This window comes from Pyxicephalus adspersus, chromosome 3 (genome assembly GCF_032062135.1).
Source record: "Pyxicephalus adspersus chromosome 3, UCB_Pads_2.0, whole genome shotgun sequence".
Classification (NCBI taxonomy): domain Eukaryota; kingdom Metazoa; phylum Chordata; class Amphibia; order Anura; family Pyxicephalidae; genus Pyxicephalus; species Pyxicephalus adspersus.
The window spans coordinates 122093548-122117923 of NC_092860.1; the positions used below are offsets into that span (position 1 = coordinate 122093548).

The 24376-nt window shown below is 40.4% G+C and overlaps 1 protein-coding gene and 1 long non-coding RNA gene across 2 annotated transcripts in view; both read right to left on the reverse strand.

The window, feature by feature from the left end:
• Positions 1 to 3640: 3640 nt before the first annotated feature.
• PAICS (phosphoribosylaminoimidazole carboxylase and phosphoribosylaminoimidazolesuccinocarboxamide synthase) overlaps positions 3641 to 24376 on the reverse strand; it is a 27272-nt gene continuing 6536 nt past the window's right edge. Inside the window, exons 4-16 of the mRNA XM_072406855.1 lie at positions 23332 to 23418; positions 22156 to 22620; positions 20249 to 20320; positions 17403 to 17599; positions 11332 to 11365; positions 9117 to 9314; positions 7167 to 7345; positions 6892 to 7071; positions 6613 to 6726; positions 5652 to 5735; positions 4833 to 5013; positions 3994 to 4152; positions 3641 to 3879 (exon numbers count right to left, since the gene is read on the reverse strand). Of these exons, the coding sequence (XP_072262956.1) occupies positions 3713 to 3879; positions 3994 to 4152; positions 4833 to 5013; positions 5652 to 5735; positions 6613 to 6726; positions 6892 to 7071; positions 7167 to 7345; positions 9117 to 9314; positions 11332 to 11365; positions 17403 to 17599; positions 20249 to 20320; positions 22156 to 22620; positions 23332 to 23418 (2117 nt within the window). The 3' untranslated portion in view covers positions 3641 to 3712. The remainder of the gene's footprint in view (positions 3880 to 3993; positions 4153 to 4832; positions 5014 to 5651; positions 5736 to 6612; positions 6727 to 6891; positions 7072 to 7166; positions 7346 to 9116; positions 9315 to 11331; positions 11366 to 17402; positions 17600 to 20248; positions 20321 to 22155; positions 22621 to 23331; positions 23419 to 24376) is intronic.
• Positions 16362 to 17395, reverse strand: LOC140327052 (uncharacterized). Its single transcript, XR_011919971.1, has 2 exons — positions 16848 to 17395; positions 16362 to 16643 (listed from the first exon to the last, which is right to left on the reverse strand). It is a non-coding gene; the product is annotated as an uncharacterized lncRNA (long non-coding RNA).

Consider the following 24376-nt stretch of genomic DNA (forward strand, 5'->3'; position numbering starts at 1 on the left):
ACTTCCATTATATCATTTGTACATTTAAGTGCTGTTAGAATAATACCGGTAGCTAGCTTTAAAATGAAATAAATGTATCTTTACCTCAATTTGGAACAAATGCATTCTGTAGTAAAAGTTCATACAAAGTAAATGAGAAAATTAGTTGATTTGATTTGGGATTCTACATGAAAATTTGAACAAAACCCTGATTCTTTCTATAAGCAATGAACAAAATGTACCATAAACCAAAAGAAGAGGGATGTACTTGAAATGGCATCTCATAGGATCTCAGAACATCCTCAAAAGCTGAAAGAAATTACCCATCCTCCACATCTGAAATGTGGATCTTGGGATTTTGGAAAGGGATTAGCAAAGGCATACTTTGTCTTACTTATATCTTACAAAGGGGGTGACAATCATTACCCGTGTATTCCCTCCTTGTATCTTCAATGGGTTGACAATCATTACCCGTTCAAATCAAAACCTCTTTGTATTGTAAATTGGGTGACAGTTATTGTCTACCTATAGCCTCCTTGTACCCTAAATGATGTGAAAATCATTACCTGTCTATGGCCTCCTTGTACCCCAAAAGGTGTTGACAACCATTAGGGCAACATTTATTGTCTACCTATGGCCTCCTAAATGGTGTTATAACCTTTACACAACCTTCTTGTACTCTGAATTGGATGGCAATAATTGCCTGCCTATTGCCTCCTTGTAACCTAAATGAGGTGATAATTTTTACCTGTCTATGGTCTTCTTGCATATTATTTTATTGTGATTACTTTTTGATATATAAGCTCAAGGTACTATTATTTTAGCTGTTCTTAGCCTTGTTAAAACCCTGTTTTTTGTTGTTGTATTATAGCGCTCTACCCTTTTGTATATATAATATTGTTGTGTAGCAGCTAAGAGAAATATTAGGTTATAGTGCACAGTATTAGAGTTCTTTCTATTGCTTGTCTATGGCTTCAATCATCTCACATATTTGGGGTAACAATCATTGCATGAATATAGCCCACTTTTGATTTACTTATGAATTGGTGAAAATTATTGTGTGTCATCTGTAAACCAGGTGAACTCTGTTTACCTATAACATTCATTAACACATAACCCCTTTTCAGAAATGATTATCCAATTGTTGTGAAATACACAAACCTACAACTGCCTGTTAATTCCAGTATAACATAGATTTTAAATTATGGCAATACATTTGAAAACAAATCTACAGATACATTTTAAAAGGAGACCAGATGCCAGTATATGTTATAACAGTTCTTGTTTTGGACAGGGAAGTTATTTCAATAAAATTATCCTATATGTATAGTGTAAAGTTAAGACTTTAGCTAAATCTATTACCAGCTCTTCTTATGCAGGCCACCAGTTGTGATGATTGCAGATTACCAATCATATGCTGTATCCCCTTGGGTTAAAAGGATCATCATAAATTGAAATAAAATATTTACCAAGCGTGTAAAAATTATACTGATGGCCACATACGAGGGGGCGCTGAGAAGTTCCTGGCTTTGCCCCCTTCCAGATGAAATAGAAAAATGAGTGTGGGGGCAGATGACAGCCTAATATCTTAGTATGTAACTGTGCCAATATCAGGTCTTTGCGATTCCTAAAACTGTTTTTTCTTTTAGTGAGAAGCTGTGATGGCAGAGGCACAAGCAAGTTTCATGTCGTTGGGAGTTACGGGGCGTCAAAGTTTTTGTTTCTCCAGGGAAAGTGAGCAAAGGACATTCACACTGAGATGTCACAAACACTGGGGGAGAAGGTTCCTTCCTACAGCAATGTCAAAACCTGGATATCTCGTTTCAAGACTGTTGAAGATGAGCCCCACAGTTGGCACCCAGCAACCTGCGATGCTGTCCATGAGCTGATTACTGAGGACTGGCGAATATCCGCAAAAAAGATTGTCATGTTATCACCACTATCCTAGACATGTGCATGCTTTCAGCGAAGTGGGTGCCGAAATGTTTGAACAGTGATCAGAAGAAGGAACGAGTTGAAGCATCCAAAGCCGTTTTGGCCCATTTTGAAGCTGCACAGAACTTTTTGGCTAGGTTAGTGACGGAGGATGAAACCTGGCTCCACATCTATGATCCTGAAACCAAGGAACAGTAAAAGGAATGGTGCCACAGCGTCCCCGTGTCCAAAGAAGTTCCGAACCCAGAAATCAGCCAAAAAAGTCAAACACTCTAGTATCACTAGACAGTGATATGCTAACCTCCTGGACCAGCTGAAGGAGGCAATTAAGACGAAACATTGTGGAAAGTTAACCAAAAGGATCCTTTTTTTGCAGGACAATACACCTGCGCACACGTCCAACGTTGTGGCTGCCAAATGAAACACCCTGGTTTCCAATTGGTCCACCATCCCCCCCTACTCACCTGACCTGGCCCCTTTGGACTATTATCTGTTCCCAAATTTAAAGAAACACCTGAAGGGGCAACGTTTTGAGGACATTTCTGACGTCAAAAATGCTGCCGAGAGCTGGTTTGCAGCCCAACCAAAGGACTTTTATTTGAACGACTCAGAAAAGCTGCAACTACGCTGTACCAAGTGCATGAGTCTCAGGGGGGAATATGTTGACTAAATGTGTTATTTCATAACTCTGGCTCTCTTCTTTCTGGGCAAAGCCAGGAACTTCTCAGCACCTCGTAGGTTCTTGGCTACCTACATTTAGGACACCGCAGAAGCCATACGAAGTCCTGCATGCTCACCAGACTATGATCCACTCACACAGGAGTTAATACACAAACTGGGCAATTTGTGCAATAGTTGCTGTTCCTCATTTGGCACCAGAATAGTAATTTACTCAGCGTCTCCCAGCATTCTGATTTTCATCCTTTTACCAACCACATCTTGCATTTTCTGACTAGTTTTGTCTGTTGGTACTTTTGAGATCACCGGACTTTTGTTACCCAGGTTATCCCATTACATTGAAAGTTTATACCAGCTTCTCTGTGCTACACGATGCTCACTTTACACTACTGGAATTTTAAGACTGCTTTCTTGTTATTGCTCAGTTGAAATGGTCATTTGCTAGAAGGGGAATAATGACATCTTTATTTGATTAGCAGTTCTGCATTAACAACGAGATATGTGCAATTCTCTTAGTTATTGAGCGCTAAAAAAAGAAATTGATATGTACTCCATTAACCCAGACTGGCCTGCCCTTTCCTCTACAACAAACCCTGCATAACTCTTTATGAAGATACAATACCCTATACAATTGTATTGGGTGTCGTTTGCAGCATTTTTGACTATACATTGCTTTTTGTGAGACTTAGACATAAGGATTCATTCTAACAAAACCGATCTCACAAAGATGGCAGCATGCTAAACTGCAGTCATATGTAAACACCACGCACCTCTCACTGAAATATAGAAATCCTACAAAATTGATACTTTACATTAAATGCAGGGCACAGAAAGGCATGAGCATGGTAACCAGACCTTCCTCTACTCTACACTGTGCTCTTTCAATATTTTATCATTGTAACCAACAAGCTGTATCAACTAATTTCACATCCTTGTAACGAAAGAAATATTTCAGGGATATTCAAACTCCTGTTCTGAAAAACACAAGGTGAAAAATGTATAGAGAAATACTGTGAATGACCATCAGAAACCCAGACACAAACATACGTAGAAAAGGCAGTAACTTTATTTAAGCAGGACAGAACCGTGCATAGGAATGGGTGGTTGGGGATAGAATGGGTCACATGCTGCACTCTCTCAGCTTCATGTCAGCCTGCTTAAGTGAAATCCATGTGTTAAGGGTGCAGGAGCGAAGCTTGGACCAGATTAAGTGGTTGTTCAATCCGAATATCTGAGCCGCAAACTGAGCTGCAGCTTCAGGAGACAGAACTGTAGAACATCCAAGACCTGTAGTGGGAAAAGTGTTGAAATAAGTTCAATATTTCCTGGTTTATTAAAATTAAGGCTCTTACTTATTAAAGCTAAACAGCTGATTAATAGTCGTGTGCACATTTCTCTTACCACTGGGCATCCTAAGAGAAGACCAAACATCCTGAGCCCCCCAGTCGGCTGTAAGAGGGGGGCAGTTAATTACTGGATATGCAGTGTTTCCTGAAAGAACAGGGCCCAAACCATTGCTTCTGCCGGCAACTGCAATAAATACCGTGGGAATGCCATCACCTAAAAAAGACATTTTTTAAGGTTTGTGTTCAATCAGTACAGAATGTCACCTTAAAAACATAAAACTAAAATATAAACACCTATGAATTAAAAACACTGGGCAGATTCTTTCAATACTGAAATTCTTGAGTATATTTTTAGCTATTACAGCATATAGTCAGGTCCTACTTTAGCCTCATTTGTCCCTATATGACTATTGCGGCATGCTCAGTTTATCTTTGAACATGTAACAAATCTTTAAATAATGGTCAGAGCTTAGAGCTAGTCCACACTGATGGGAAATGAATCTGAAGGGAATTCACAAGCTAACCAATAATAAAAGAATTTTATATTTGGAAAGGGGGGTTATGATAGGTTGCAGACAGATTAGACATGTTGGTAAATATATCTGGTGGCAATATACAGACATGCTATGCTGATTGTAAAAATATAATCCAATCATAATTCCAATTAGATTCTTAGAAAGTTGATTGGAAGGGCAGAATCCTGAACATGTGCAATGTTAATGCAGAAAAATTGTATAATACTGTCCTGCTGGGGATATTTTTAGCTTTCTCATTGTTCCACTCACCAGAAGACAAAAAATAAGGAAAGTTCTTGTCACTACCACAGGAAGACAGACCCTAATGGAAACGGTATAAGAAAAATTTACAATCTAATATGGAGGTTCGCAATTTTACCTTCATACTCCGATTTAATTCTCAGGGTTTCATCGGGACCCTTGTGGGCAGAAGTCACCCTCAGTTCACATGGGATACCATAGTTGGCACAGGATTTTTTGATTTTCTCACAATGGACCAAGTCAGAAATGGAGCCCATCAGCACAACCACCCTCCCTTGGCTCACACTGGTTAGTAAAAGCTGAAAAGACAAAAAGTCAACAATATAAAATAGTGGAACTTTACTACCAAATAAAAAAAGTATAAAACTAAAGCTACCCAATCAAAGGAGTCGTCATTTTGTTCAGCCGCGTCTGTAATTTACATGCTTCAGGTACACTGCACAGCCCAGGTCATACCGTTACCTCCTCCTGGTTTATTATACAGCTACAAGATGTGACGATGCAGTGAGCAGGCTCAGAGGTCAGGTAGGATGCTGCATTGCTAAACAAGGAATGTGTGTAACCAGTCTGGATGTAAAGTGTGGGAGGTGTATATAAATCAGTAAACTGGCTAACAGACTCACAAGTTATGTTGTAGGTTAACATAAAACAATCCAATATGCTCTGAATGTTGCAATTCATGTAGACAGCATGTAGTATCAGCTTAGAGGTCATGCGAGGCAAACAGGAGGAGAACATTATACTATACAAAACCTGGCAGGACAGCAGCTGATGCCCTGTAAGATAGAAAGTTTTCTGTGACATTCTCATAATTAACACTGAAATTTTGGCAGGAGCTGAACGAAAACCTTTGTAATTTTAATGAGACAGAAATTCCATCTGCACATTTGTACAAGTATGAAGTACCAGAAGCAATCTTTCAGCAAGCATTTCTTACCTCCACCCTCTCAGAAACCCACTCAAAGTTCCTTTTCACCATCTGCATTGCTTCTGGTGTGATTTCCTTCAGATCCCGATATGTCTGCAGCAAACATACATGTGGTCACAAAACAAAAAGGATTGCATTACATAAAACGATAAATCACTCTGACAATCTTACAAACAGAACTTAACTTGTATGATAAAGACAATACACAAAGCCACCATTTTCATGTTCTCTCCCCTTCTGGCCATCTTTATTCTGGCATTAAAGGGTTCCCACTGCTCCAGTCCTCCAATAACTTCTCCAAGCCTTCATCTACCACACTGAAAACCCTCCCTGGTCTGACACCTTACCTAATAAACGTACACAGGTATTCCCCTTTGATGACCATCATTCTTTTCATATCATAAATAATGAGTTGCATGTCAACTTAATTATGCACAGTTCCCATAATAAAGGTGAGAGAATCTCAAATGTTCATAACCACAAATCTTACAATAGTTAGGTACTAATTTAGAATAAGTGTTAAAGGGAAATGGTTTGGCTAAATGGTTTAGATCCATATTAGTTGTTTTTCCTCCTCTTTCTAGACCACTAAGGGACTGGTTGGTCTACAAAGTCAAAACTTTCTTTTGCCTTACTGGATGAGATTGTAGAGTATCTTAAACCAAGAATAATTTGTATCTTTTTACCTAATCTTCGATATTGATTTTATTTTAATTTTATCTGGCGATCCTGCAGGTACTACTTCCTGCCCCAAGGTCACAATACTTATTTGGTGTGTTGCTACCCTAAGGATGGTTGGGGTCTGCAAGCCAAACATATCTGCAGGGTACCTTATACTTTCCTGGTAGAATGAACAGACCAAAAGATGAACAAGTAGGGGAAGCTGGGATTACCAATATTATGTCGGTTTAACAGATCATAAAAGCTTTCTGTTCTCGCCCTCAGGCTGTGGATGAAAACATTTCATTACCTGCTTATCTTTCTGTTGGCTTTTATCTCCTGAAGGCCACAGACGCCATGAGTCGTTGTCAATCACATCAGCAAGAACAATCTCCTTTTTAGTAACATCAACACCGAACTCGATCTAGTTTAGAGCCAGAAATTAGAGAATGTTTATCATACAATTTGAAGTCATAGGCTTGCATTGAAGCATTGATATAATTCCAAACTGTAAGTTTCCATTTATAAAACACTTATCAATGGTTTCTGAACATAAAGAAGTTCACCTATGCTGGAAGCTAAAGCGTACCTTCATGTCCACCAACGTACAGTCCTGTGTAGACCATGCTTTTTCTAGAATCTCAAAGATGGCCACCGTGGAATGCTTCATGATGTCCACCTCTGTCTGCCCAATCACAAGGCCGGCACAAGTGAGCTTTGCAGCAATTAGCTGCTCTTCAGACCACTGAGGGTCATTGTTGGCATCATCCTGCAATAGAAAAGAAATGCCATGCACATTAGGGAAATTATAAAAACAGATTAAAGGACGCTAGCTGCTGAGGAGTGAACACAAAATTAGCACACCTTGAAGAACAGCTCGACTTTTGGTGGAGAAAACTTGTATCCTTCCTTGACTCCAGGATTTCTTTTAAGGAAGGAGCCAGTGGCTATTCTCCTGCACACCCACTCAATAGGAATCATCTCACAATGGGTGGCAATGAATCCAGTCTCACTGCACTTCTTCACAAATGCTGTCTTGATACCTAAGAGGCAACCATACAAAGCCAGAGTTATTTGTGTGTGAAGCTCTGAGCACACAAAAAACGTATAACACCAACAAATAGACCTGAGGGAAATCCCAGTAAGTATTCTGAGTTCTCAGTCATTTTCACTTTACATTTTTAAAGTATATACCAGTAAAAATCATGTGTAACACTTATCTGCCTGCTGACTAAAATAAAGGCATGTCTTGCTGTACTCGACTGATGGATGGTTAAATGGATCTTTGGCTAGGAGGAGACAGTTTAGGAACTGATCTATAAGGAAAGGTCTGGGAGCTTGACTGCAACTGACTTATTTGCACAGATTTTTTTCTCCCCATTTGACCTGCAGTGGTCATAAATGTGAATCTCCAATTCAATTACAGCATTGCCTATGAAGATTCACATGCTCCAAGCCGAAAGATCCCAATTAGGGTATTTCCGTCTTAACATAAAAATAAATACTGTGGATGAATGGGACAATTATGTTCAGTTTCCTGAAGAAAAACAAAATGATAACTTGGGCATTAAAACGACCTGAGAGTTTGCTTACCATATACATCTAATAACAATAAACAGGAAGCTGTATTTATTGTACAGTGCTGCATAATATGTTGGCACTATATAAACCCTGTTTAATAATAATTTAATACAGTATCTGGCTCTACCACAAAAATCAGATCCTTAAGACTTCACTCTGAAGTTTACCAAATGCCCAACTACACCTTACTAATATATAATCAGCATCAAAGATTCTTTTAAAAAGTCAGGTGCCAACAAATGGGTCAAATAAGGCAAGGTAGCTTATCTACAACAAGTCTAGACTTATATAATATCAGGATTTGTAAAAAGCTTTCCACCCTTAGGCATTTTTTTCTACAGATTCCATGCATGCAACTAATACCCCAGTCCTGAAACCACAGCACCACAAGCAGAAGTCCTAACACATCTTACTGCGCTTTCTGAATAATACATGAAGTTATGGTAAATCAGCAGCGGTCGCCAACCGGTGGTCCGTGGACCACAGATATATTGCAATTTTTAGGTTTTATTATTAATAAAACAAAAAGAATATTTTAATAAATTATTTTATTGTGAATGACAATTTTCTCCTTAATATTACAATAAATTCACAAACTGTACTAGAGAATGGAAAACAAGGGAGGCGCAGCGTGACGTCAGTGTACTCTTAAGTTGTATGAGGCAACTGTGACCGAGCCGTACGCTTCAATATTGTTTCCACCATTACAACAGTCACCCTGCTCCGCCAATACCGATTCTCATCCGATTGTTTTATTTTATTTATTTATTTCTCAGATGCTCTTTTAGGTAAGTATGACTTTAACTGTCTATTCTTTAACGGTTATATTTAATGGCATCAAATAGTTTGATAACTATCATTTCTTGTTTGGCCTTACATTGGAATGAAATAAATCCATAATGAGTGAAAAAAGCAAACAAATATTTTCCATTTCTTTAGTAATACCAAAGATAATGCAACTAATGATAATAGTAACAATAGTAATACTTCACCTAACCATTAGCTGATCAATGAATCAGAGCCACCACAGTCCTTGTTAGGCACCATTAGAAGATTATTATTTTACAAATGTATTTATCTTTTTAAAAAAAAAATTATATTAATGGTCTGCAGGATTTAAAATGATGAATTTAGTGGTCCGTGAGGTTGGAGAGGTTGGCGACTGCTGCTTTACAGAACGACCCTGGGCTTATTAAAGGATAGCGCATACCAGCACCATGTAATAATTCTTACCGGCCTCTTGAAGCAGTTTGAAGACGCAGCTGGTGGTCTTATTGGAGATGGAGGCTTTCCCCTCCATGTGGTCCTTCCTGGCTGCGTTCCCTGCTGTGATCTGATCCTTGGACTGCATGAGAACACATCCGGGGTGATCGGGCAGCTCGTATACCTCTTTAGTTTTGCCTTCATTGATCTTCCTACCGAGTCTGAGTTCTTAATACAAATAAGATGTGTAAGTTGTAAATTGTATCAATTAAATATGGGAAGATTATGAAACATTTACAAAAATCCCTTTTAGTTTACAAAGTAAACATGACCTAGGCTTCAGGACAGCGCAGATAGGCCTAGAGGATAACAGCAATATTTGCTTGACACATGTGCTGGGCTATTGTTTCTCTATAGTCAGTGCATGTCAAACGTTACTAAACACTACCTGGTCCTGATCAGACTGGACGGGGAGGTTTCAGCTTTCTTCTGGATTTGGGGGAAGGGTTGTTTGGGACATTTCTGGACCCATCTTATGGATGTTCTCACACCTAAATAAATTAAATATCTAAAAATTGTAAGACCATTGTGTTTGTCACATTTGTGAAATTATTAAACAGATAGATATGGTCTCTGCTAAAATAAAACCTAACAATAGAAACAATTGGATGGTTCTAAATGAGAGAAAAAGGATGATTGCAAGTGCATATATCATAGTATTGCTCAACTACAGACTTTCATTTATCCACAATCAGAAGATATGGTTAAAATTCAGCACTGCCTAATATGTTGGCGCTATATAAATCCTGTATAATAATAATGAACTAAAAGTAAAACTTAAAAAACATTTTAAAGATACCTGTGATGCGATCATGTTCTCTTCAGTCTTTACCTAGATCCTGGCAGAACTGCTTGGAATGTCGGCTCAGACTTTATACCAAGCCTTGACTCTTTGTGAAAGTCAACATTAGGTGCCACCCATTTAGAAATGTTCACAGGCCAGATCCCCTTCTGCCCAGAGGTGTTTTGACATTTATAATATGAAAGAATGATCTACATATGCCCTTTATTCAATGCCTTTTAGTAATGTTCTCTCTGGGTATTTGGCATCGTCTGGCACATATTTGCAGGTTACACCTATACAGCGGGCTGCCCCCCCCAGCTTGGTGCCATTTATAAGAAGGGGGTTATCCCTCTCCTATGACTGTCCTGGGCCTGGACAATGATATTATTATACAGGATTTATATAGCCCCAACATATTATGCATATATGAAAGTAGAGGTCCCCCTCCATCCAGCCTAAATTGCTGTAGGTAACCCAGAGTATCAGAGCAGCAATAATTGAGGTTTTCATTGCACCCCTCTATGACACGGGTGATTTCTAGATGACCCTACAGAAGCATAGCAATTAGTTACATCTACAAGATCACTATTTTTATTCCTTATACTTAAATTACTTTCATAGCTGACTTTTAGTTTAATAAAAGCATAGCTGGTGTACCTGTCCTAGCTATAAAGACAAACCCCCTCACTGTTACTTGTTAGTATGATTATTATTACACAGTATTTATATAGCGCCATCATATTAGTCAGCGCTGTACATAGTCCATAGTCTTGTCACTAACTGTCCCCTCAAGGAGCTCACAATCTAATGTCCCTACCATAGTAATATGTCATTATTGTAGTTTAAGGTCAATTTTTGAGGGGAAGCCAATTAACCTCACTGCATGTTATTGGGATGTGGGAGGAAACAGGATTACCCGGAGGAAACTGAGGCAGACACGGGAGAACCTGCAAACTCCATGCAGATAGTGTCCTGGCCTAGATTCAAACCTGAGACCTAGCACTGCAAAGGCCAGAGTGCTAACCTCTGAGCCACCGTCCTGCCCATGTATAGCTTGCTGCAATACTAATAAACTATCCAGAGACAGATCATCCAGGTGACCACGTTTCCCATACATGCAGGTTATCCCCTTTGCACCATTATATGATAGATCATTATATTGTCTTGCTGGGTGCTGTAGTGCACTGGTACAGGCACAATGATGGGTCCTGAGATCACTTTCTAAACCTCATATGAGATCACAGATTAGTGTTATAATACAAAGCAGATCTATCCCCATCATCTATACAGACAGAAGGGGGTGCAGGGTGGTAAACAGAAGCATCGCTGCAGCATTATACACACACATCTATGAGCCCAAAACAAGTCACGTGTCTGTGCCCCCCACTCCCCGGTACTTACCGGATTCCATCTTTATCCAGGTGCACGCTTCCACCTATAATGACAACACAGAATAATGAGATGATGAGCACTGACATGTATAGCGCCCCCCACAGCCTGAGACAAGGAGGGGCAGCCATATACAGAGGCGAGCACGTGGCTGTGTTATTACCTACACAGAGATCACACCAACACCACAGCCGATCCCCCACTGCTGGGAGCGCGCTCCCGGGAACGTATCACTAAAGGAAGGCCCCCTGACCCCGCCCCCTTCACCTGACCAATCACAGCGCCTCTTCCTGTGCTGAGATTACACATTAACCCCGCCGCTTTCATATGAAATAATCCTACTTTCGGAATACTACCAACTGATTGGGCGTGTAGAATGACGTCATAATTAGTTATTTCTGCTCTGTCTGCGCGCGCATTTTCTATCTTTTGCTATAGGATTCTGCTTCTGTGTGAGCTTCGCGTGTTCTATAGATCTTGGAGATCACCTATGCTGCTCCCGCTCACTATGCACTGTTATAATCATACCCCGCCCACTATGCACTGTGATAATCATACCCCGCCCACTATGCACTGTGATAATTGCCCTGTGATCCCTCACTGTCAGAAGGTGTCCCAGGGCTGTGCTCATGTCATGATTGCAGCCCTGGGAATCACCCTGTCATTGGGATAACATGTAAAAAAAAAAAAAAAAAAAAGTTTAGTTACACAAACACACACATTTAATAAAATAATTTAACATTAAAGCCTCGTCCAACTTTTTACACTTATTTTAACCCTTTCAGGGAATGAGTAATGAGTTTTATGTACCCTTGTACTCATTCCTTGAAAGGGTTAAAAGTAAAACTTTTATAAACGCTTATGTAAAATTGCGGCAACTCACGGTAAAACACGTCATAGGCGTTTATATAAGTTTTTTAGCGTTTTAAAGTTAAGCTTTAAGGCTTATTCTACACGGACTGTTTCCCCAGCGTTTAACCTGAGGCTTTTAAAGCCCATGTTTGAAGTCCCTATGCATTCCAATGGGCTAATCTACACCAGGACGTTTCCTTCAGGCACGTCTTTGAGCGTTATGCTTACAACGTTTAAAAAATTAAAACGCTGGATACACGCGGGAAAAGGCATGAAAACGATTGAAAACGCTTCCATTGAACTCAATGGGGGCTTTTTCAAGTGCTTATGAGCTTTTATGAAAGCTTTTATTGAAAACAATGGGGGCTTTTAAAAACATTTTTTAGCAGGACTTTGGACTCTGGAAGCCCCCTTTAATAAGGAGACTCCCAGATCTCCACCACCCCACCCTGGGGAATGAGTACAGGGGTACATAAAAACCTTTAATTCCCTGAAAGGGTTAAAATATATGTAAAAAATTGGGTTTTAATATTAAATTATCCTAAATAAATGTTAATTTATTGTGTGTTTGTGTAACTAAACTTTTTTTTATACGGGTTATCCCAAGGACAGGATGATTCCCAGGGCTGCAATCATGACATGAGCACAGCCCTGGAAATCCTCCTGACAGTGAGGGATCGCAGGGCACTAGGGGTTAAATCAGGACATGGCTCTCCATTCTCCGGTAGTGCTCTGTGATTGGCTGAGGTTTTACGTTTCTCAGCCATTCAGCACTAGACTTGAATGGGGAGACTTGTGTCCATTCATCTCCAGTGCTCTGTGATTGGCTGAGAAATAGGAAACCCTGATGACAGTTCAAGCATCATCAGGATTTCCCTTTCCTCAGCCAATCAGGGAGAAGCAGTCAGCGGAGCTCTGCTATGCTGACAGCTCTGCTCCCCTAATGACTCCCTCAGCCCTAGAGGAGCTGTGACATGTATTACACATACAGAACACATGTCACATCGCAGAACAACCTCACTGAATGTGTGAGTCTGAACGCATCTTTAAAGTTTGGTAAACGGGCAAATTTATATTTGAGGCACCACAGCTTACAGACAATTGGCAGTACCCTAATGCTGATGCCATGAAATCCCCTGGGGTCCCTAATATGCAAACCCAATTTGGGGTCCCTGCTCTTGAAATAGTCAACCACCACAATTTTTACTTTATATAGAAGGGTAGATCACCCGTTGTTTTGTTTTTTCAAATGTTTTTTAAAACACAAAAAGGCAAAGCCCCTCCTGTTCTGACATTAGTGCTGCGGCGGTAATGACTGAATGTGAGCGCAGAGCCTCCGGGGATACGCATGTAACAAAATGCAGGAGGCTTGGGATCCAAGAACAGGCATGCGCTGGAGGGACTTTTCTGTCATTGCAAGATGAACGATGGCGATCTCACACATGTGCAGTAATATCTCCATTTTTTTTTTAAGGCGCGCTAATCCAGTGTGTAACAAGGATCTGTTTTTTTTTAAAATTCTTACTTTAGTTCCACTTTAATGAGATTGTTATTAGGTTTTTATGTTTGGGACCATGCTGCTGCTGTACCAGGGGTGGGATTATCTCACAGTACAAGGTGGGCAGGGAGCAGCACAGCTGTAGAACACTTCCACTCTATGGGAGCTCACACTGAAGGGGTGTCCGGATCGGGGCAGGGGGGTGCAGGCTGCAGGTATTTGAAGAAGTGGGTCAGGTCTGCATCGTGCATGCCTCAAGCGATGGTACATGTGGGTTCTCGCATTGCACATCAGGCTATGTACATTCCCATACAGGGGATGCTGAGTTTGGGATATCGGGAGCTTCTGAAATATTGTGCTACATCCCCCTAATGGGATTTAAAGCTTGCAATATAAGTGCAGTCCTACCTGCACACCAGGCTTTGGACTGCTTGCTAATGCAATGGTAATGGCAAGGCTACCTTGCTGCTTTACTCAAACCCTTCACTTACAGCTTGCTGGTCAGCAAAGAAGGCAGTTCCAAACACTAATGCCCCTTCATTTATTGCCCCCTGGTTCTGACTCCTTACATGTCATTTTTTGACACTGAGCTTTTATAGCTTTGTTCGTGTGTGTGTGTGTGTGTGGGGGTCTATTAATTTGGGGAAGGTCTGCACAAAGTGGGTGGGGGTAAATCAGTGCGGAAAGGGGATTTGCCCTCAGGGGAGGAGTCTGTTTTGATAAGGGGTCTGTCACTGAATGGGAGGTTATAAGTGATAGTCGGGGTCTATCACTGAAGGGACTGGTCTTTACTGAGTGGGAGCCCTCATGTCAGCTGCAGATGACAGAATGCTGTGGGTGATGGGGAAGGCAGATAAGCTTTCTAATCAATGAGAAAGTGAGATGGGAGGTTGGGGTGCACAGGTTAAAGGGCTATAAAGGGGTGTGGATGTCACAGCTGTAAATGTGGGGGATATGTATAGAGATGTATGAATGTATAGAGAGCTATGAAGGGGTGTACAGACCTGGAACTATGAAAGGTGTGTGTGCGCAGAGATCAGAGCTTTGAAGAGAAGGGTCTACAAAGGTCATATAATTGATTTTTTCCCTGTCCTGTCTGCTATTTACCTTAGCAAGTGCCCTACTTCCAGGGTACAACTGAATTATATATAGGCATGGTATGGTCTTATTCTGCCATGATACAACCTTATTTAGGACATAGGCAATCTGGTAAAACCAAATTCATCAGAACCAGAACTAAGTGGACCTTTGTAATCTTTTTCTTTTTTCCACCTCCCTATTTGTATTGGACTTGTTCTGCCATGGTACATCCTTTTTTAAGCTAAGGTGCCCAATGTGTACAAGCACAGGGAGCTGAAATTTACCAGAACCATAACTGCACCTCTGTGATACCTGCTTCTCTTTATTCCTGTTTGTTTTCGATTTTAGCTATGGATCGGAAGTCCAAATCGAGTATTTTCTAACCCACTAGGGCTCTCCAGGTACGACTACAATCCCAATATTCAATGATGCTGGGAACATTCTGTGGGCATAATAATCTGTGGATGAAAAAACTGGAGGTGGGACAGAGATATGTAACACTGGTCACTTTGAACTGTGGTCTTAGAGCTTCCATCTTTAGAGCAGAACATGATTTCCCCACTGGATATTCCCAGAACCAGAAGACTGAACCCTAGGTACTGCACAATGGGGAAAAAGCTCGGCCCTAATGGATGATCTAGAGAAGAGTGCAGTCAAACCTTTCCAATGCAAGTAAAAGGAACAAACATGTATCAAGTAGAGATAGGAAAAGGGTTATAGGTGCATATGTTTCCTGTCCTGCCTTGTTTGTAATAACAGCCTGGAATTCAGCTATGAAGATAAATCCACCTTTTCGGCACTGGAATTTCTCCAGTATAATCTATTTCTAGGCCTTAGTGCCAGTAGACTCAAGATTCTTCAAACCTGACAATCACATTTACTATGTCCAGTTTGAATTCATCTATATACTTTGTATTTTTCTCGGTAAATGTTTCCTTCAATCCTCTAAATCAAAGCAAAGAATGAAATCTACTAGTTGAGGGTCATTTACCAGAAGTCCTAAAACCAGACAGACCGCTAGAAGAGGTTTCCAATAGCATTCAACAGATTTCTCTCAGCAGAATAGTGTGGATGTGCCCTGTAGGGATAGCTTCTATCATAAAGGACGTAGTACACACATGCAATAATTGTCATTAGAAAGGATCTTTAATGATCAAAGGACAGCACAATGCATGAATGAGAGGTGTACATACAGTGCCGTTCTGCTCTATGGAGAGGGGAGGGGGGAGAACGACCCCTTCACTTTCAAATAAATTGTTCCTCGTCCGTGGATCCGCCAGGACAGTCGTCCGAATGATAAACAATTTACACACGCCAGATTCTTGCACGATATCAGCCCAGAGGCGATTATCAGACGAGACTCACCTGACGTGTGTATGTAGCCTTAATGAACCCTAAACCAGACCGTGCACCCCAAATTGTCCAAATCATCTTTATTTGACTGTCTAATCCCTTTATCTGAAAACACACTTTGATCAGCTTTAGTTTAGGCACTGATAATGTAGTCTTTCAGGAAGCCCATATGACTTTCAGTTTGAAAAATATAAACATTTTGCCAATATTATTTTTGTTTTTTCCTATGTTTCCTGGAGAAAAATCTACTTTTTAGCACTAAATGAAAAAACTAAAGTTTTATTTTGATTGGTAGAAATTGTATAAGGAGGACAAGTGGCAGCACAGGAAAGGATAACACATTTACCCACAACAATTTAAATAGTTTGTTTTTAGAGTCCAAGGGTATGGGCACAAGGTTTTCAGTAAAAAATATAATATCAATATATTGCAGTTTTAATCCATTTTAATCTTTACTTCTTCTTTTAAACAATGCTTCCATTTTCATTCAGTCTTCATTCTTTTTTTCTAGTTGCTTTTTTTCACTGGATGTTGTGCAAACCTAAAGAAAAAAATCAATGAAGACGGATTAAAAAAAATGAATGAAAATGGAAACCTGCTTTCCACTTGTAAAGTAATCATTTAGTAGTTGGACAGGAAAAAAATATGGCCTGTATGAAGGAGCACTGTCCTTTCTGGGTTTAATGGAAACAAAAGGAATAAAAAGGATTAAAACCAAAAATATTAGATGCCAGTGTGCACATACCCGAAGTATAGATTGAGGAGACATCCATGAAATGAATCCAGGTGGAAATCCTGGCTTGTAATACCCTGTGGAGGCCCTTAAAAGCAATGACAGTTCTCTTGCTTTCTATCTCCTAATTTACCTGTGACGTGGACATAAATTGCAGGGAACCACCAAAAAAAATCTAAATGTAGTGTTTTAAGCACAGCTGACAAGACATTCTAAGTCTCACATTAACTGGGAATTTTCTATTTTTTTGAGGGGGGACGATTTGAAAACATTCCCTTTCTGAGATTTTACCCACTTAGTATTGCACAGGACCAAAGTCTTTTATCAGTTACCTATCACATTTATAAAAGGGCAGTGCGGGTAGACAAATGTGACTTTGTTCTACGACTACAGTCATATGACATTAAAACTAAAAAAAAAGTTTTTTTTACCACTGACACCCATGCAGAGATCAAACAGCACTCATCAGCTCAGCCAGGAATTAATCATTACAACAAGAACTGGCATCAAAGTGCTTATGTAAACCTGCTACACAGTCACAAATGATAAAACGTGGCATAACGTCACCTGGTCATTTATGTCTGGATCCCTTAATACACCCCCTGTTAGCCGAGGTTCCCAAGAACCGTCCTTACTTTGCGGAGGGCCGATAACTTTTACTGCTGGAGGGTTTTCCGATGTTTTAACAGCAGCACCTGCCAAGGAGGGCTGTTTTGTTGGAGTGTAAATCCATGCATGCTTCTTGTAATCTGGACAAGGGAACTCTATAAAACAAATGCAGGATGATTGCAATTAAAGCAAAGTGTAATCAAGATTAAAGGGCAATCATAAAAAGAACGTTACATAAGTAAGAGTTATGTCTGAATTATGAGGGCCAAGTTGCTGACTTGGGGCATCAAAAGTGATATCTCATCCAACACCTATTTAATGTACAGCACTGAGCAATATGTTGGTGCCATTATATTATTAATATTAACAGACAATGCAGAAGTCATAGCCGATGGGAGATTTCACCACTTGAAATCTACCTGAGATACAGGAAGCCAGTGTTAAAGACTAAATATTAAAAGCAGAAATGAAGGAAGGAGGACTGACAGTTCCTGCCATAATATGCGCTTTCAATCACCTCTCCATCTAAAGCCACCATCTACTACACTGCTTTTTATCTGGGTTTGGCCATGGGACAGCCATGATGATGTAACACAATCCTGGTGCCTGGCTCCATAAAAAAAATGTAGTTTTTGGCAGAATATACATACAAACTGTCCCTTACCAAAAACCTTCCTGGTAACATTTCTTTTCTTTGAACTATAGTTCGGCAATAAACCTTGGGCTTTTAGTACAAGATGACAGATGCAATTTAGTTCTCTAAACAGAGTAGTTCTGTTGTTTTTTTGGTTTACTGAAAAAAATGTTTATTGTATTATTCTGGACTAAATTTTGAAGCCCTTTTATAATTTGACCTGTCAACATACCATATTAACCACCTGAAGTACAAGTATCTGTTTGTCACAGTGCCTTTTTGGTGGCCCTTAGACTTAACCTCCCTGGCGGTATCAATATTACCGTGTTTCCCCGATGATAAGGCATCCCCATCAAATAAGCCACCCCCCGATTTTTGCTCAAAACATTAAAATAAAGCACCCCCCGCACATAAGACACCCACCGATACCTGCCACTGTGTGCCTCCTCGGTGCTGGCTGCAGTGCAGGGCGAAACTGAAAGTGACTTCAAAGGCGCACACGCGCCCGCGACTCCGCGCCAGGAAGGACAAGCAAGCTGCTGATCCCTTCCCTAATGGAGTCTGTTACCCGGCCGTAGAAGCCAAAAAAAAGTGAGTCAGTGAACAGAAGGGGACAATGAATGGCACATAGTGATCAGAAGGGGACAATGAATGGCACATGAGTGATCAGAAGGGGACAATGAATGGCACATAGTGATCAGAAGGGGACAATGAATGGCACAACAAATGGCACATGAGTGATCATGAGTGATTTTCAACAATAGGTGTGTACTGTAGTCTTCTTCATGGAAAAATAAGACATCCCCCGAAAAAAAGACCTAGGGCATATTTTGGCATTTCAAAAAATATAAGACAGTGCCTTATCATCGGGTAAACAGGGTAAGTATTTTTAAATGTAAAAAGCAATACATTTAAAAATACTTAGAATTTTAAATTTCCCGCCTCCCAGACGCACGGTCCCGCCCCAAGCCGCATGCTCACAGGTAGATGCCCAGGTAGATTCCTCTGGCCTTGTGTCCCCAGCGTTCACATGCCTGGGACGCAGATGCAGGCTGGGCATTGCCATGTTGCGCTGATGCCCGTCCCGCATAGCCAGGGGAAGAAGATGCCGGGCATCACTGGAGGACGCCGTGGGCACCGCTTACCAGGCAAGCTTTAAAACTCCCTGGCAATTTTCCCCCACGAGTGTGGCTCGGGTTTACCTCTTTTGGTACTGAAAATTAACCCTTAGCGACACTTGGGATTACTGCTAAGGAGGTTAAATGTCCCCTTGGCTTCTGGCAATGGAATGGTCACTTGGCAGTTACAGAGGGGGCTGATGTTTTGTCCAGAAAGCCCAGAAAATGGTCAGCTCCAGGGGTTCAGATTTTCTACAGTTTACAAAACAGAAAAAGCTCAAAAGAATTGTAATCACAATGGGCCAGATTTATTAAAGCTCTCCAAGGCTGGAGAGGATACACTTTCATCAGTGAAGCTGGGCGATCCAGCAAACCTGGAATGGATAGTCATTTGCTATTTGTCAGCAAATGTTTTCAATCCTGGACCAGATCCATTCCAGGTTTGCTGGATCACCCAGCATAACTGATCAAAGTGTATCCTCTCCAGCCTTTGAGAACTTTAATAAATCAGCCCCAATGCATTTGCAGGAGCATTGGGTGTCAAGGTGGGGGCGAGTTTTCCTATAAGCAAGCAGGTGAAGCAGAGGATGAGACATGGAGGGAGCATGGGGTGAATAAAAAGCATGCACAGGCTTGGTGAGAGAAAGCAGTGATAAAAGTGGTGAAACTATAGTAATGAAAAGCAGGAAGTGAAGGCATAAAGATTGTTTTGGGGAGCATCTTGTGCAAGTGTAATGTTTGAGGGTCTGTGGAGGTAGTACAGACTTTATGGTTAGAGTAAAGGAAAATGTGAACATACACATTGGTAAAAAGAAGGGTAAAGGCACTATGGTGAGGAAGGGGCAGTGGTTATTGGTTACGAGAGTACAGGTGGGTGAGGGAATACAGGTGCAGTTTGGGCAGGTAGGGAGGTGATGGAGGGGAATGGAACAGGGCAGTCGCCTAGAATAGAATACATACAACAAACTGGCTCTGATCAGAATGCAGATCTATGATCCTTTAAGCTTAAGAATGTCTGATAATCTATATAAAATATTTCATACTTGACTCACCATTGGCTGAGATTTTTCGCTTTAGTTGTGCAGGCAAGGCTTGATTACTGAGACGCACCAAATTTTCTTCTTCTGTTAAATAAGAAGAATTCAGGATTTACAGATCAAATACATTTTGTAAATAAATAAAAAAGCTTAAGCCTAAAAATCTGAATAAATACTGCTGTTTCAGGCAGTTGATCTTTATATAAGGCTTCTTCCTTTATACTAGATGTCACACCTCCCAATGCCCCTGATTCATCAAGCAAAATCGGATTATCGGTCGCGCATTCGTATTAGCGATCCGGAATCGGTGCTTTAGTAGTGGCATACGAACTAGTAGTGGCAAGTGATCTTAATGCCGAGTCCTCTGCACGAGAACATGTGTGAGATTTCTCAGCTTCAATTTCTACCACAAACTTAAATATCCTACAGATGTGAAACTGTTATTTTGTCCTATAAATTATCATTTACTACTCCTCTTTTTTCTTTTTCTCAATAGTTGCAAAGCCAGGTTAAAAAAAGATAATCTATCAAATTCAACCACTAGGGAAATAAACATAAGCCAGATACAAAACCCTATGGACATAATCCCCAGTTATATTCTGTGCTTCTAGAAAAGCTTTCAGCTTTTTCTTAAAGCAATCTATAGTAGTTGCTGAAACTACTTCCTGGGGGAGCCGATTCCACACATTCACAGACCTTACAGTGAAGAATCCCTTCCTTATCCGGAGCTTAAACTTCTTTTCCTCCAGACGCAGAGAGTGCCCTCTAGTCCTTTGTAATGATCTTAAAGTTAATAGTTGGGAAGAGAGTTCTCTATATTTACCATTTATATATTTACACAGGGTGATCATATCCCCCCTTATATGTCTCTTCTCAAGGGAAAATAGATTCAGTTCAGCTAATCTCTCCTCATAGCTGAGCTCCTCCATTCCTTTTGTTAGTTTAGTCGCCCTTCTCTGCACTCTCTCCAATTCTACCATGTCCTATGTAAACTGGTGCCCAAAACTGGACTGCATATTCCAGATGTGGTCTGACCAATGCTTTGTACAGGGGCAGGATTATGTCTCCATCTCTGCAGTCTATTCATACTCTTTTAATACAAGAAAGTACTTTACTAGCTTTAGATATTGCAGCTTGGCATTCCATGCTGGTATTAAGTCTATGATCAAACAGAACCCCCAGAGCCTTTTCCATTTCTGACTCCACCAAATGTATTCCCCCTAGACAGTATGAAGCACGAATGTTGTTAGCCCCCAAGTGCATAATTTTTCATTTACCTATATTAAATGTCATTTGCCACTTGGCTGCCCAATCAAACAGTACATCCATGTCTACTTGTAGATTACAGACATTAAGTATGGAATTAATTTCATTGCATAGTTTGGTGTCATCTGCATACACAGAAATTGTACTTTTAATCCCAAACTCATATCATTAACATATGTCTCCATCTCTGCAGTCCATTCCTCTTTTAAGAAAGTACTTTGCTAGCTAGCTTTGCGTGCCATCCAATGAAAATATCGCCATCCTGAATGCAGAAATATATTTAGGAAACTAATTTGACTCAATGATTAACAAAATAATTTAGATAAAAATATAATTTATGAATATATGTCGGTATAAATAATCCTTTCTTAGGTAATATATAGGTATATTATAGGTATGGTAGTATAAGTAAAATGAGAACAGGAGTATCTCCCAATCTTGCATTTAATCTTCTTCCAATTTAGACTATTATTATTTATTAGCTGCACAGAAATAAAAAATGTGAACGTTCTATACATGAGGGAACCAAGACTTCTAACATTCCAAGGCACTTGTTTACATCTTGTTTACATTTATAGGACTGCTTCTGGCTACCCTTAGATTCTATGATATATTTTGATAATTATTGGTGATGTAACACAAACAGATACATTTACCTGGAAAGTCCTGTGCTCCACTGACTCTTCTGGACTCCTCTTGACAGATTGCTTGCTTAGGAATGTCACCACATGGCTCATTTTCCGCAGCCCTTGCTGCAACTTTTGGAAAATGCCGTAATATGCGATCGATCTGATCAAAGAATTTTACTGTCTGCCTCATTGTACGTTGGTTTTCATTATTTTCATCTTTTTGAATACAATGATATTCATATTTTAGATTCTTGTACTTTCGTCTGCACTGTTTCCAGTCTCTGTTGATCCCAAACTCCATTAGCCTGAGTGAAATCTCCTCAAAAACGTGTTTGTTTCTGAAGGTGCCATCCAGGCGCTGGGCTATCTTCTCATCTGACCAGACGAGCAGCAAAGAGTGGACTTCATAATCGCTCCAGTTCCTGCCACCTCCTGTATCATTTACAGTCATTACTCTGAAGTCAGGGTCATCCTCCATTTCTGGGGGATCATCTGGATAAAAAAAATATAGTATATGATTGACAATTCATATGTTAGGTGAATATACAACAGACCATTGATCAGTGGGTACACTTTAATACTTAACTTTTTTTATCAGTTCTAGTATTGTCCTGGAAAATCAGATGCTTTGATGCTTTGGTTGTGTTAGGTGCTATGGAGCAATACAGACTTTCTCTGAAATCCCGCCCTAATGGCCCTTCCCCTACCAGGAACGCCCCGAGTATGCATTGTGGAGGAGAGGGAATGCTCCTTAATTAACGCTGGCCACCGTAAATAGGGAAGGGAGCCACAACACGGAGGCTCAAGAGCCGCATGCGGCTCCAGAGCTCCGGCAGGTTGCTGGCCGGGATTAGGCTGGATTGGCCAGGGGCCGTTAGGTCGGAACAAACTACCGGCTAGGCTGTATCTGGCCTAAAGGTTGGAGTTTGCCGACCTCTGTATTAGATTGTAAGCTGTTAGGGGCAGGGTCCTCTCCTCCTCCTCCTGTGTCACTGTCTGTATCTGTCTCTCTATTTAATGTACAGTGCTGCATAATATGTCGGCCCAATATAAATCCTTTGTAATAATATTAATAATATTATGTCTGTAAAAACAATGGTAATATTAATATTAATTAATGTACCGGTATATATAAACCAATTGTGAAATAAAAAGAATTCCCACAAAGGGAATGGGGGAAAGATGGATTTGGCAAGCTCTCACCTACAGATGAGGATTCTTCTTTTATGTGCATGGATACTGTATTTCCTGTGGTAGGTAAATCAAGATCCGCCCCTTCAAGATCTTGACCTATAAATCAGAAGATGTCCTTTTATTCATATTATATATCCATGCTTGGTAATTACAGTAAATAGTGACATTCTAGTCTAGTACAGAGTACTCATTCATAGGTTTACATTATAATGAAAGATAAAAATCCAATTACAGAAACAATCCATAAACTTTAATTGTGGCTCATGTTCATGTGTCAGCAATAAACTGTACATTTCCCAACAGATGTAACATACACCATACAACCCACAACACTGAGCCTGATTTATTAAAGCTCTCCAAGGCTCAAGAGGATACACCGTCATCAGTAAAGCTGGGTGATCCAGCAAACCTTGAAAGTCATTGGCTATTTGCTAGCAAATGTTTTGAACCTTGGACCAGATCTATTTCAGGTTTGCTGGATCACCCAGCTTAACTGAAGAAAGCGTGTCCTCTCAAGCCTTGGAGAGCTTTATTAAAATCAGGCATATTGCACTAATTTATAAGTTTTTAAAGGATGAGCACTGTGGACCTAATCTCAGCATTTTTACTTTACATAAAAGGATAGACAACCCTTACATGTAAAGTAAAAATGTAATTGATTTTAAAAAAAAAAGAAGAATGCAGCACTTCCCCTTTAAGTCTTATGTCACCACAGCGATTAAGACTGAATGGGAGCACAGAGCCACCAAGGAGGCTCTTGGCTGCTCCTTCTGTGCATGCCAGATTATAGGCATGCGTAAAAAGGGCATTTTTTCCAGTAAGGGAAATAGATGCCGATCTCACGCATCATTGGGTGAGGTAGCCAGAAGACTGTAAAAGAAGACTGAAGATGTTGGCACTGGGACGAATACTAGGATGACGCGGGACCAGATCCAGGGAAGGATCTGCAGGATTAAAGGTAAGTGTGATTTTTTATTTTCACGTTAGTTCCTCTGTAGGTAAGAACTTTATTTCCGAACACAGTCACCCTTTTAATGTATCTATGCATCCACAG